The following is a 12,733-nucleotide window of genomic DNA, read 5'->3' on the forward strand; positions in this document are numbered from 1 at the left end:
TAAACGTACAGCAGTCAGTTATGAGCAGCTCTCGGGTCATCAACAGGGAACATGGACACGCGGGCAAGAACAGTGGCTAACTGCAGGGGAACATCGGACACTCCTGGGGCCATAAATCCTCACCCTTTCTAATTCATCATCCTGCGAGGAATGATAGGAATGATCATAGCACTGAGTGTCCGCCGTTGGCTGGACCAAGCACAACGGGATGCTGGATGAGCTTCAAGGACAATATTTGTAGCTCAGCTAGTGATACCACCTGGGCTTCAGGTCTTTCAAGGAAAAAGTCTGCCTGGGGCTTTCCCACATCTTGAACCTGCCTCGCTACATGAGGAGGCCAAATGCTCCCATAGCAACCATGTCCAGCAGGCCTGGGAATTTGGGGTGAAGTAGAAGGCACAAGGGGACCCAGGGGCTGGTCCTGATGCCTGGGATGCTCAGAAGGATTTCTTCCCTCACTGTGGCTTGAGCCCTCAGCTGCTGCCTGAGAGAGGGGCATGCATGTCAGAGGGTACCCCTCACTCAGCATCCTGGCTTGACTTGATGCACAGGGACCCCCCCGTCCCACATCCACTCCTGGTTTACATGCTGGAAGCCCCTCAGCTCCAGCCCCACTTGCTCCCCATGGGGGCACAGATCATTCTTGAAGGTGTGCTTCTGGGCTGGGATCTGGGGACAGCACACCCTTGTTAAGTGGGGTCCCTGCCCCAGTGAACCTGCCATGGCCCAGGAGGATCCCAGCCACTTGTCCAAGAGGTGAGATCCTAGAGTTTACTAGCTCACTCCAGGGCGTCGCCCCAGGACACTGCCTCTTGTCCCAACAGTTCTTTCACATGGCTGCACCTGCCAAGGGACTTCTTCCCTCAGATTTCACCTTACAGACTGCCAGAGCCTCACTCATGTGTTCCCCCAGCTCTATCTGGATGTTGAAAGGTGCTGGGATCACACCTGGGGCACCCCAGGTCTTGTTTCTAGGGTGAACAGTGGGAAGGGTTGCTCCTAGTCCACTGTCACTTGGCTGCCACCCCAGCCCAACTCTAGCTGCCTTTCCTTCTCACTATCACTTAGGGGGTCCTCCCTCCTCAGGGTCAGATGGGGGTCCTCCATCTCAGGATAGTCTAGAACCATGAGGAGGGAGCCCTGGCAGAAGAAGGAGACTGCCCCCCATGTTTACAGGCACATTGCCTGTAAACATGGCCCACAGCCCCCTCATCAAACATCCACCCTCTGGGTTTTGGGTCACCTGTCCTGCTCTCTGAAGTCATGGCTCCCACCTGGAGCAGCTGCCCCCAGGCCCCCCAGGGTATCGGCCTCTTCGGGTCGGAACCCCAGGCTCTTGTCGGGCCCCAGGGGGTTCTGTGTGAAAGGTGGGGGTGCACTATGAGTGCCCGTGAGTCCCCGTGAACACCTTGAGTCCTGTGGATGGGCTTTGGAGGTGTCTGGAGGGCCTTTCTGGGGTCACTGGGACCTGAGCAGCCTCTGTGGAGCGAGGTCAGGACTGCAAGGTCAGTAGGGTCCTCCTGAGGAGATGCCTGCACAGGGACATGCAGCAGGAGGGCAGGTGCAGGCTGGCCTGTGCGGGCAGGTAGACAGTCGCATGACCCAGTCACCTGCACCGTCCCTGGGACCCTCCCTGTCCTTGGGATGTTAGTTGGGATAGGGAAGGAGTAATTGTGTTGGCAAAGGAGGTTTCCCCCCTGGCCTGAGCCTCCGGGCTTCCGTCTGTTTGCAAAGGGTGTTCTTGTCCTCAGGGAGGAGCCCAGGTAGGCCCCTCAGCCTTGGGCAGGGGTCTGGGGCGGTGGGAGGGGCACGGCCACACAGGCTACAGGAAATCTGTCACTCAGGACGCGGACTCCTCTTCGTCTGACCACTTTAAAAAGGAGCTGCCCCCAAAGGCTCTGGCCTATCCATCTCCGAACAGAACCGAGATCCTTCCCTGCCTGACCGGGAGCAGCAGGCAGTGCCGAGAGTTGACCTGGACGGGACCCAGGGATGCAGGGACGCAGGCCTTGTCCCAGCTGCTGCCCGCCCACAGGCCCTCACCTCCTACCCCCTGCGTTGTCCTGTCTGGGGCCAGCTTGTCTGTGCGGTGCTCTGTGTGCCGGGTAGAAGCCACGTCTAATCACGGGGTGAAATGTCATCAGGGTTGGAATCCTGGATCTGCTTTATAATTATATTAACCTTGCTTTATGATTGAGTAAAGCTGACACTGTGGAAAGACAACAACATGTGCACACCTTCACTGTGTGCTCAGGACACCCAGGCGGGACGGCTCCTCCGTCCTCCAAATGTCTGGGGGCCACCATGTGGACCGGGAGCACAGCTGTGGGCCCCTGTTCTGCCCTTCCCCTCAAAGAACACAGACCGGGCCCACTGTTCTGGACTTTGGGGTCCAGCCTGTGTTTCTTTGATGCAAAGGGCATCTAAACATACTGCCACCTACCACCTGTCATTTTACAAAGCAATCAAGGTTGCAGCACCCATCAGCGGGGAGGACACAATCCTGGGGTGAAGGATGCTTCCTTGAAATTGCATGCGTTTAAACTCAGCTTTCTGGAAAATTCACTGCATTCCACAGACCAGCAAAGCCAGGCCGTCTCTGGCGGAGAGGGAATCATCTCAGCTCTGATGGACACACATGCAGGGCGTGGGGTTCCCCCACTCCCCGCGTCTCAAGAGCTTCCCTACTCTGCCTGCCCAGACAACAGGCTGCTGAATATCCAGAGTGTGATGGGAGCTGGGAAGGCAGTCACCCTGGGGCAGGGGAGACAAGGGCCCCACCCTATTCCTGGAGGAGGCGGGAAGCAGGAAGGAGCCATGGCCTCCAGCCCAGGGCAGCCTGTTTGGGTGAGATCAGCTTGGCCCAGCCAGTGAGGTAGGTGCCAGGTCAGGACCACTCCAGTCTCCACAAGACCGAGGACAGCAAGGCCTGTGGCCTAAAGCTCTTTCTCTGTGAGGCTGATACCATTTGCCTTGCCCTCTACTGGTGCCTGGAAGACTCTGGAAATGAACTGGAGGGGCTGAGGGGTGGATCCCCCAGGATGGGGCCAGAGGACGCTCCAGACTGCTGTCACCCAGCTCCAGGGCAGCGGGTGGACACTCCTCTTGTGTGTGTGTGTGTGTGTGTGTGTGTGTGTGTGTACATATGGTGATTATGTGTGACTGTGTGCACCTGTTACCAAACACACATGTGACTAGCATGTGTATGTGCACAAGCATGTGGAGTCCAGGGGAGGAAGGAGACGAGGGACCAGAGAGCAGGGGGGTACAGGTAGCCCAGACACCTGAGCTTCTGGGGTGGGCTGAGCCTGAGAGGCCTGGGGGACTCCATCCTCCCCATGGATGCTGGTTTTGTCGGTTCTTATGACGGAAGACCCTGACCCTTCCCCCAGGTCACAGGGATCTGAACCCAGGCCCAGAGACTGTGCCTCACCCCTGCAGCAGGCTGGGTGGGAGTGGCACAGGCCTCTTGCCAAAAAGCCCCTCCCTTTGTAGGTGCCCAAAGTTCCCAGGGATGCTTCTGAGGTCAGGTTCAGGAGTACTGGAGCACCCACCCTATGACAGTGCAGGTAGTCAGGGCTCCAGAAGGATCTAGAGCCACGGACACTGCAGAAGGCTGGGGCGCAGAGGAGGGCAGGCCCCAGACCCTCTGGTGGGGAGCTCATGCCCCCACATAGGGCCATAAGGCTAGGGAAGGAAAGGCAAGGAGGGAGAGGGAGACCCCTGAGCTGCTGCTTCTGGTGGGCATCTGCCCTTCTCTGGGAAACGACTCCAAGGACAAGTGCACGTGCTGTGACCAGCAAGCTCGGCCCTGTGGCCCTCGGTCCACAGATGTGGGGCTGGGAAGGGCCCACAGGAGGGGCCAGGAAGCTGGGGCAAACTTGGGCCTCCTAGACCCCCACACTCACAGCCCCTGCTCTGCGGATTCCCTCCTCCTCCCCCTCCTGAGTCCACACAGCACGGTAGCCCCCCACCCCCCCAGACTCCGTGTAGAGGATCCGCCCAGAGCCTAGCAGGCGGGTCCCTAGGCTTTGTCTCCCGCACCTGGTGGGGCTCAGGTTTCCTTATGCAAAGCTGAGCTTCCCACCCACCCACACCCTCCTACCCTCCCAGGACGAGCACAGTCCCCAGGGTGAGGCCACCACAAAGCGCCCTGCCTGCATTGTTAGCTGGAAAACCAAAGAAGAGGCGGAGCTGAGGGGTCGTGGACAGGTGCACGGACTCCAGAGGCCCTGATGCCAAGAGATTGCATAGGGAGTGAGTGGGCTGCGGCCGCCTGGGTCTCCTGGTCTCCACCTGACCCAGCTGGTCAGCAGGAGTGCGGTCACTATTCCCACAGTGCTGCCTGTGGCCAAGGACCTAGGGCAAATTGACCTCCCGGCTGAGACAGGCCTCTGGCCCTCTTACCCCACAAGTCTGCTACCCTGCCTCACCCCCAAGTCCAGAGAAGATCAGCAGGGAAAGGGTTAAGCCCGCCTGGGCGGCACCTTTGTTTGCCAGAGATCCACACCTGCTCTTGAATTAAACCAGACAAATGAAGGTGAGATTGCAGAGTCCCACCAGAAAAAGGATCCGCCCTCCTGTCTGTCGCACAGGCCTAGGCCTGGGCAGAGACCCCCCAGGGGACGAGAGTCGCCCCCACCCCCTTCCAGTCTGCAGAAGGCAGGTGTTTGCTCACATGGAAGAAGTTTAAAGCTCTGTATTTGGATTCCATCAGCAAGGGTGCAGCCTCAGCCCTGTGCCCCCTGCCTGCCCCTCTGGGAGCTGCTGTCCAGGCTTGTACCCCAAAAGCTGAGACCCCTGCCCTGAGCTCTGGGAATGATCAGAGCCTCCTCTCAAGGTGAAGCCCTCCTAGCACCCCAGGACATCCCAGAGGCCACCAGCAATCCTTCTCCCATGCTGCTACAGGGTGGCCGGGGTTGCCCACCTGGTGTGGACCCCATGGCCACCCCCAGGGCAAGGAGGGGCTCCCAGGCACTTATGCCCTGCAGGCCTCTGCCCAGCCCAGAGCCCTCCAGGGCCCCAGCTCCACCCCCACCGTCCCCAGCCTATTGGTTTCCAGAGCTCTGCCCGCCCCCCACCCACAGGGCACAGACAGCTGGGGAGTAAATGTCTCTCTTGGCCTCAGAGGGTGTGTGTGGACACAAGACTACAGCTCTGGACACACTCCCTTTGTTCCCTCTTCATGCACCCATAAGCTTAAAAGGGGGCCACAGGAGGCCCTTTGGCCCAGGCTTGGGCATGCACCATTACCCCTGTGGCCAAGGACCACGATGACCCCAAAGCCCTACTTTCTGACCTGGGGACACCTGTACTTCTGTGTGGTTCACTTCCCACACAGGACCACAAGAGGAGGCCATGATTCAGGAAGCACTCCCACTGGTAGATTACTCACATCTCTTCCCACCTCAATGTTCGCTGGCTGTGCCCTGGCAGCTTGGGATCAGTGGTGGGCGTTTACACCGTGGAAACGGACAAATGCCCCAATCAGGTGCCCACACCCCAGGGCCAGCTGTTAAACATTTACCAGCTCACCATGGCCTAGGACCATCTCATTCCCTGGGGGTGGAGGTGGCAAGACCCTCCAGGCCCTGGAGCAGGGAGGTGTGGGGGTGTGCAAGCATGCTGGTCCCATGACCCAAATGTCCCTGAGCAGCCTTGGGCCCTGTCATCAGGGAAGCTGGAGCAGTAGACAGTGGCCTTGGGGCCTGGTTTTCCAGAGCCCCTGGAGATGGTCAGGGGCTGTAGGCAGCGTACCTGCCTTAGGAGGTGTGGTCACAGGTGGGGCTCTCCTGGGCATCCAGCACATTGGACATTAAAACCCTCTGACGCCACAGACATGCTGGTCTGGGCTCAGGTTGGAGCAGCCCCCTAGGGGAGCTGCAGAGGGCAGTGTGATGACGAATCAGGCAGCCCACTCCCTCCCTCCACACTACTCCCTTCCGGCCTGGAGGGAACCTGGTAAAAAAGGAACAAACCACAAACCAGAAATCACCAACCCCCCCGCCCCCCCCTCCCGCAAAAGGGACACTAGTGAGGCCTGGGTTTGAGCTCCAGTCAGTGTCAGCCATGGACCTCTATGTGTCCTCTTCCTTGGGCCTTGGTGGTCAGTTGGTCCCTCTGGAGGACTCTGTGGTCCCCAAGTTCTTCTGTGGGGCATCACCCCAACCACTCAATCCCATGCTCTGCCCCTGAGTGCTATTTCTTGGGGCCAGCACAAATATGGACCTCCGACACTTCCCCAGGGTGCATTCTCCTAGGCACCCGTTTGCAGAGCACTGGAAGGAGTCGGCACCCATACTGTGGGGCAGACTCCGGGAGCCCTGCAGACACCCCCCCACCCCACCCCAAACATTCTTAGAGATGCCCAGGGTGTGATGACAGCTCCAGGCCCCAGGGTGTGGGGACCTGCCCTCTCTCAAGGCCATCTCACCTGCTGGAGTGCCACTCAGTGAGGTCCTGGGAGGCAGGGACAGCCCATCTCAACTCATCTCAGATGTTGTCATTGAGATTTTGTTGGTGTTAACAGCATGTGAAGAATGGGTTTATGGAGAGCAGTGACAGATGTGTTCTGGTTTTCAGAGTGGGATGGGGTGGTAGGGAAAGGGCTGGAGAGGGGTCTATACAGGGAGAGAGCAAGCCTGCACTTGGGATTTCCCAGTGAGCTGATGGTCAGTCGTGCTATTATATTAGGTGCCTGTTTCTTAGGAGAGGGAGAAAGTGTGCCTTCCCAGACCCTGCAGTTTCATAGATACTAAACAAGGAGCTCACAACAAAGATGTGCAAATTCATCAAACCATTCTTTTTCAGGAAAACCAAGCACAGAATCCACATTCTAGGACACTTCCCTCTCCCCAGACCAATGACCCACTGGGTTAAACTCCAAGAAACCATGTGCTTGTCCAAACAGACCCAGGAACCCCCCACCTAGCCTGTTGAGCCAAGTCATGGAGAGACAGACATCGTGAATGTCCCCAAAATTCCTACTGGTGACTCTGGCACAGACCTGACAGGTTAGAGGGAAAGGCCATTGTTTTGTCCCTTGGGGGCCCAGGTGGTAGGTTTCTGTAGAAACAGCTGAAGGCCCACCCAGGGTTAATCAAGCTGGGTAGGGAGTGAGACATTCTCCCTACTTGCAAGGCTGCCTGTCCCACTGGCCGCCTTCCCACCACTCCCTGGGAACAGAAACTGAGTCTAACCAGGGGATCCCCCAGAAGTGGCAGGCTTCACAGTGGGGTCTACCCTGGGCCAGTTGGGAGGACACCATGTGCTACCCGCTCCCAGCCTTTCTCTTTCATGGCCTCCCTGAGTAGTAGAGCAGATGACATCTGTGCACACAGGAGCATTACACTCATGATGAACCCCTTTGGGAAGGACACACCAGGAACCAAAGACAGGAGACCCAGGCCCACCACCAGGGATGCGACAGATAGACTGGGACACCCACCAGTGCACCGTGGACAGACTACACACACTTACACACAGCCAGCCCTTAGGGAGCACTGCCTCTGCCTCCCATCACACCCTGTGGGACTCCACAGGACGCCTCCTTGCAGGCACCTAACAGATGCTCCTGATTCCAGCGATGTGAACAGACCACCTTCCCCAAAGGCCAAAGCACCTGTGCCCTCCCCAAACATGAGATCTTGCTTTCCCTATGTCCACCTCCATAGCTATTGGTGCTTTGCTTTTTCAATTTTGCAAGTGTGACACCTCCCAAATGACACCTCACATCCCATGAAACCAGGTGCCCCCTTCTAGTAGGTATATAGTCCCCACTGCCCAGGGCTCTCAGCTGCCTCTTGGGGGTTGTCACCCTCAAAATGATAACTGATACTCAGCAGAGTAGTGTGGCCTGCTCCCCAAGGCCAGAAGCTCCTTCCCTACCCAGTCTTGCTTCCCTGCTCCCTGATGTATCCTCCTCCCCAGTACCCCCCCTTACACAGGATTCCCTGCCCTAGGCTCTGCTTCCAGAAAATGGACCTACGTCTGACTTTTGCCTTCCTGACAGATAGCGAATCTGAATTTTCTCAAGTCTGATTGCTCAGGGATTTGCTCATTGGCTCACTGGGCCATAGCCCATACCCATCCTTCCATAGAGTTTCTTGTGTTTTTCTTGACAATTTATGAGTTTTTAACTCTGATTCAGCTATGATTTAACTTTGATATAGTAAGTGTAACTCTAAGGAAATATGGGGAAAGATATATTTATTGTGTTTCTCCATACACAGTCTGTATGAGAGGAAAACTTTAAAAAGATCATTAATATCCTCAAAGAGATAAGAGAAAATATTGTGAGCATAGTAAAAGATCAGAATGCTGTAGAAATAAATATTCAGAGAACCAAATGAACTCTTGTAAATTAATATTACAGAGGAAGTGAAAAGTTCAGTAAAGGAGCTGGAACACTGAAAGTAAAGCCAGAAGATCAGGAAAAGGAATTAGGAAAGGTTGTTAGAGGCCAGTCTAAGAGGTCCAGGATCCCAATATTTACCACAGAAGAAGGGGACAGAGAAAATAGGAAGGAAGAAATAATTTAAAATTAATAATGTAAGAAAGTTTCTTGGAACTGAAAGGAATTCCCAGACCAAAAGAATTACTGGGCACTTAGCAAAAGGAACGGAAATGAATCCACACAAAGATCATTTGTCAGAACACTAGGGACAAAAAGTTATCCCTAAACACTTCCAGCAAGAAAATCAAAAGGTGGTTTTCATACCACAGATCAGGAGTTAAAACATCACAATTACCCACAGCAGCATCAGAAACTGAGAGCCACTGGAGTAATGTACTAAGAGTTCAGAGGGAAAACGGAGTTCTATACACCACCAAACCGCCACGTAAGTGACAGTGGATCAAAGATATTTTAAAGCCATGTGTCTGCCACCTGCCCTTCCTCAGAAAGCTACTGAAGGACATGCTCCACCAGAACAAGGAGTAATTAAGAAAGAGGAAGATGTGGGATCCAGGAAAATCCAACCTAGAGAGAAGCAAAGGGAATCTTCAGGATGAAGGTGAGGGATATTTTGATGTGCCAGCCTTGCCGCAGATGCACGAGGACTAACCAGGACTGGGGCAGGGCAAAAGCTCCTGCAGGTACCTCCTCAGAAATACCCCATGTGTTTGAATTTAAGCCACGGCAAGAATCTGAGGATGAATTAGTAATGAGTTCAGAGAAAACTCAGCAAGCACAAAAAAAAGAAAGGTGATGATTAACTCCAGGGAAAACAACACGCATGTGTGTTGGAACAATTACCATGCATGCCGTAGGCTGGGGGGGAATACAAACTAATCCCTGAATACAGAGCTAACTAAAATTATAACATAATTCCATTGAAAATAGAGAGGATGCAAGTGTGGGGGGGAGTAAAGAGAAGTGGACGAAGGAAATGCTGTCTTCCATAGAATGAATTCAGTAGATAATATCTAAAACTAAAGCAAGAAGCTGGTGTTTGATCATGTTGCTACACAGATGCAGGTAAATAACACAAGAATTGTCTGGAATAAGGAAGTGGTTGTCTTTGAGGATGGCATGGAGGGGTGGTAACTGGGAGGCTGTGTTGGTCCAAGCCTTATAGGAATGTCTGACTCATACTACATACAAATATAACTCTGATAAAAAATGAAATAAAAACTCAGCTGGTATCCCCTCTGGCCAATGAAGACTGTGGAAGGACTTGCAAATAAAGCTAGCTAAAACTTATCTGCCTCCTACGAATACTATCACACTCTCCACCTCCTCTTGATAGATGGCAGGGACAAGTCCATTTTCTATGATAAGGTCACACATAGTCTAGCATCCTCACCCTGAGTCCACCTTCTTTGGCAGGCATGGTTGCCACCACATTCTGACCCTTTTGCCACGTGACCACTCAAAGCCTAACCCCATTGTGGAGCTGTCCTGTGTTTTAGGCCACATCTTGTTTCTTTTGTGTCCCCACATTACCATGACACCACAGGCTCCAAATCTCGGCAGGGTTCAATTTCAACTTTGATGGAGGAAGCTGGCCCTACTCCAGCCAATCATGAACTCCATACCTTTAGGGTAGGGCACAGTATGAAAGTGTCTTTTGAAATGGAATAAATTTGGTTTCCTTGAGAGTGCTTTCAGGCCATTGTCGTATCTAGGAAATGTGAAGGATCTCAGTCTTGCTCCCTCCCTTCTTGAGCCCCCAGGGTCCTGGCTGACATCTTCAGAGGTGATGGGGTCATAAGTGAACATTTTAGGGACTTAACAACATCCTTCCCCAGAGAACGCTCAAACACCCACATTCATCACAGAGGTTCAGGACCCCCATTCTGCCGGGAGGCCTGTAGGTCACCTTGTGGCCTTTTCGGGCAGGCAGTGAGGCTGGATTTCCAACAGGTCACCGTGCTGTGGAACCTCAGGCTGCCTCCCTGGCCAGCACAGGCCTATTGGCCCCCTCCTGCTTTCCCAGATAGCTTCCAACACTCCCAAAGGTGTGCCTTGGGCATAATTCCTCCCCATCCTGCAACAAATAGAAATACTGCTAGCTTTTTATATGACCCTTTCAGCAGAAGCAGCACCTGCCAAAGACCCCCACTCTCCCCCAGGGGCTGGGGGCCTCCCCCTGGTCATGGTGCCACTGGCAACACCAGGACATCCAGAGACTGTGGGCTGGACCACGGCTCAGAGAGAAGAACTGCAGAGTTGGCAGGGCTTTCAAGCCACCTCTGATCACACGTGATGAGGTCACTACAGACCCCACAAGACAAACTTCACACTGGCGCTTTCCCGGAAGCCTCGAGTCCTACCTGGTCTCTGTGAGGATGGCAGGGTGGCAGTGCAGCATCGGCAGGCGCAGCTCCCCGGGCTGCCTTATCGTGGCCTGGCTGGGCGGAATGCGGTGGAAACCTTTGCCTGGTACAACCGGCCTCTGCAACACAGCCCAGGAATTTTGCGTTGAATAATTTTTAACTTCTGCTGAGGGAAAACCAGGGTTGTATATAGTGTCTGTCTACATAGGAATGCCAAGCGGCTTTCCCTTAAAAGTAAATACCTCAATCACAAGGAAACCTGCTTTGGGGAAAAAGAGAGAAAAGAACAGAGAAAGAGAGCAGTCACAGGGGCTGGGGGACTCGCTGGCCATCCCACTGGGCTGCAAGCCAGGTCTCACCTCCTCCTGCAGTGAAGTGGGGGGCAGGCCTCTCAGGTCCTGTGGGCGCTGGCTCCAGCGTGTGGGCGCAAACCCTTCCTGACACTTTGGGTAGAAAGCCGGCTAGGTGACCACTCCCCACCCCGTGGCCCCCTACCTCTCCTGGCATGTAACCCCACACCCAGGATGGTGATTTCTCTCAAGAGCCTCCTACCCCTGCGACCCACAGACCCTGCTTTCCCTTCTCCTGGCCACTAGTTCTGTACTTATCCAAGGCTTGGACCTGCAATCCTGTGGCTGGATGAGACAGAGGCCATGCGGAACTCTTGTGGGCCTGTGGATAATGGTGGGGGCTGGAGGGGGGGCAGGGGATGGCCCAGCCGGCCCTGCCCAGAGTAACCATTATACGGGGCACCAGGAAACACAGCCTAAAACCAGTTTGCCCTGAAAAGACCTTAAGTTTCTCCAGCTCTGGGACAGGCATCACCACCACATGGGAGGAGGCAACACCATCCAGTGCAGAGGACCAGGGTCCAGGTGGCCCAACTCCATCCTGCTGTGTGGGTCACGGGCTGGGGGCCCTGGGAATCTCTGTGTGTTGGGTGTTGTAGGGAACTGAGCTTGTCCCTACAAGGGAGGTGGGGCCGAGCTGAGAGCCCAGACCCAAGGGTCCTGGGCAGGTGGGTCAGGAGGCGCTGGCTCCCCAGCCTCTTCCTAAAGCATCGTGTGATCCCTGAATGCCCCCAGGCCCTCTCAGGGACAGCAGAAGGCTCACTAGCTCACTAGCTAGGTGGTTCAGGGCAGCTACAGGCCCTGTCTGAGCAGGAGGACACCGCACCAGGCCTAAGCTGGGAATAACCCTCAGGAACACGCATGGGGGGGTAGAGGCTTCCTTTGGGGCCCACCCTCTTATACAGTGGACGCCAAGGCATAAGGAACAGGGGACATGGGGATCCCTGGGTGGCTCAGTGGTTTAGTGCCTGCCTTTGGCCCAGGGCACGATCTTGGAGTCCTGGGATCAAGTCACGCATCGGGCTCCCAGCATGGAGCCTGCTTCTCCCTCCTCCTGTGTCTCTGCCTCTCTCTCTCTCTCTCTCTCTCTCTATGTCTATCATGAATAAGTAAATAAATAAATCTTAAAAAAAAAAAAAAAAAAGGAACAGGGGACACAGTGAGCTCCAGCAGGGCCACAAGCTGTGACCCTCAACAGGCAAGGGGTATAATGTTAGGGCATGGGCTCAGGCTGCAGGTGGCCGGGGCTCCTCGGATGGAGGGCCCTAGTCCTCCTCACTGTGAGCTGGGGAGCAGGTCGTACACCCACCGCAGCCCCTTCCCCACAGACCACGGTTGCTTTGAGTGTGGGCACTGTCAGCCCTGAGTGCACCTAGCTGCCTGACACTTCTCCGCCCTGGTTTGTTCACCCTGTGTCAAGTTTCAAGATGTATGGAGTGGCCTGAGCTTCCAGAAATGCTCCTAGCATGTGTGTTGCTCTCTGGGGGACTGTCTGCCCACATGCTGTGGGGAGGCCTACAGGTCCCACCGGCTCCTCTCTCCCTGCCGGCTGCCCTGAGCACACCTGCCCACATGCTGGTGCCTGTGCTGGGCAGCCTGACATG

At 55.1% G+C, this 12,733-nt stretch overlaps 1 protein-coding gene across 1 annotated transcript in view; it reads right to left on the minus strand.

The window, feature by feature from the left end:
* TTLL10 (tubulin tyrosine ligase like 10) overlaps nt 1–10,850 on the minus strand; it is a 53,888-nt gene extending 43,038 nt beyond the window's left edge. Inside the window, exon 1 of the mRNA XM_072820182.1 lies at nt 10,777–10,850. Coding sequence (XP_072676283.1) covers nt 10,777–10,814 — 38 coding nt within the window. The 5' untranslated portion in view covers nt 10,815–10,850. The remainder of the gene's footprint in view (nt 1–10,776) is intronic.
* Nucleotides 10,851–12,733: the final 1,883 nt, after the last annotated feature.

The sequence above is a fragment of the Canis lupus genome, chromosome 3, assembly GCF_048164855.1.
Source record: "Canis lupus baileyi chromosome 3, mCanLup2.hap1, whole genome shotgun sequence".
Classification (NCBI taxonomy): domain Eukaryota; kingdom Metazoa; phylum Chordata; class Mammalia; order Carnivora; family Canidae; genus Canis; species Canis lupus.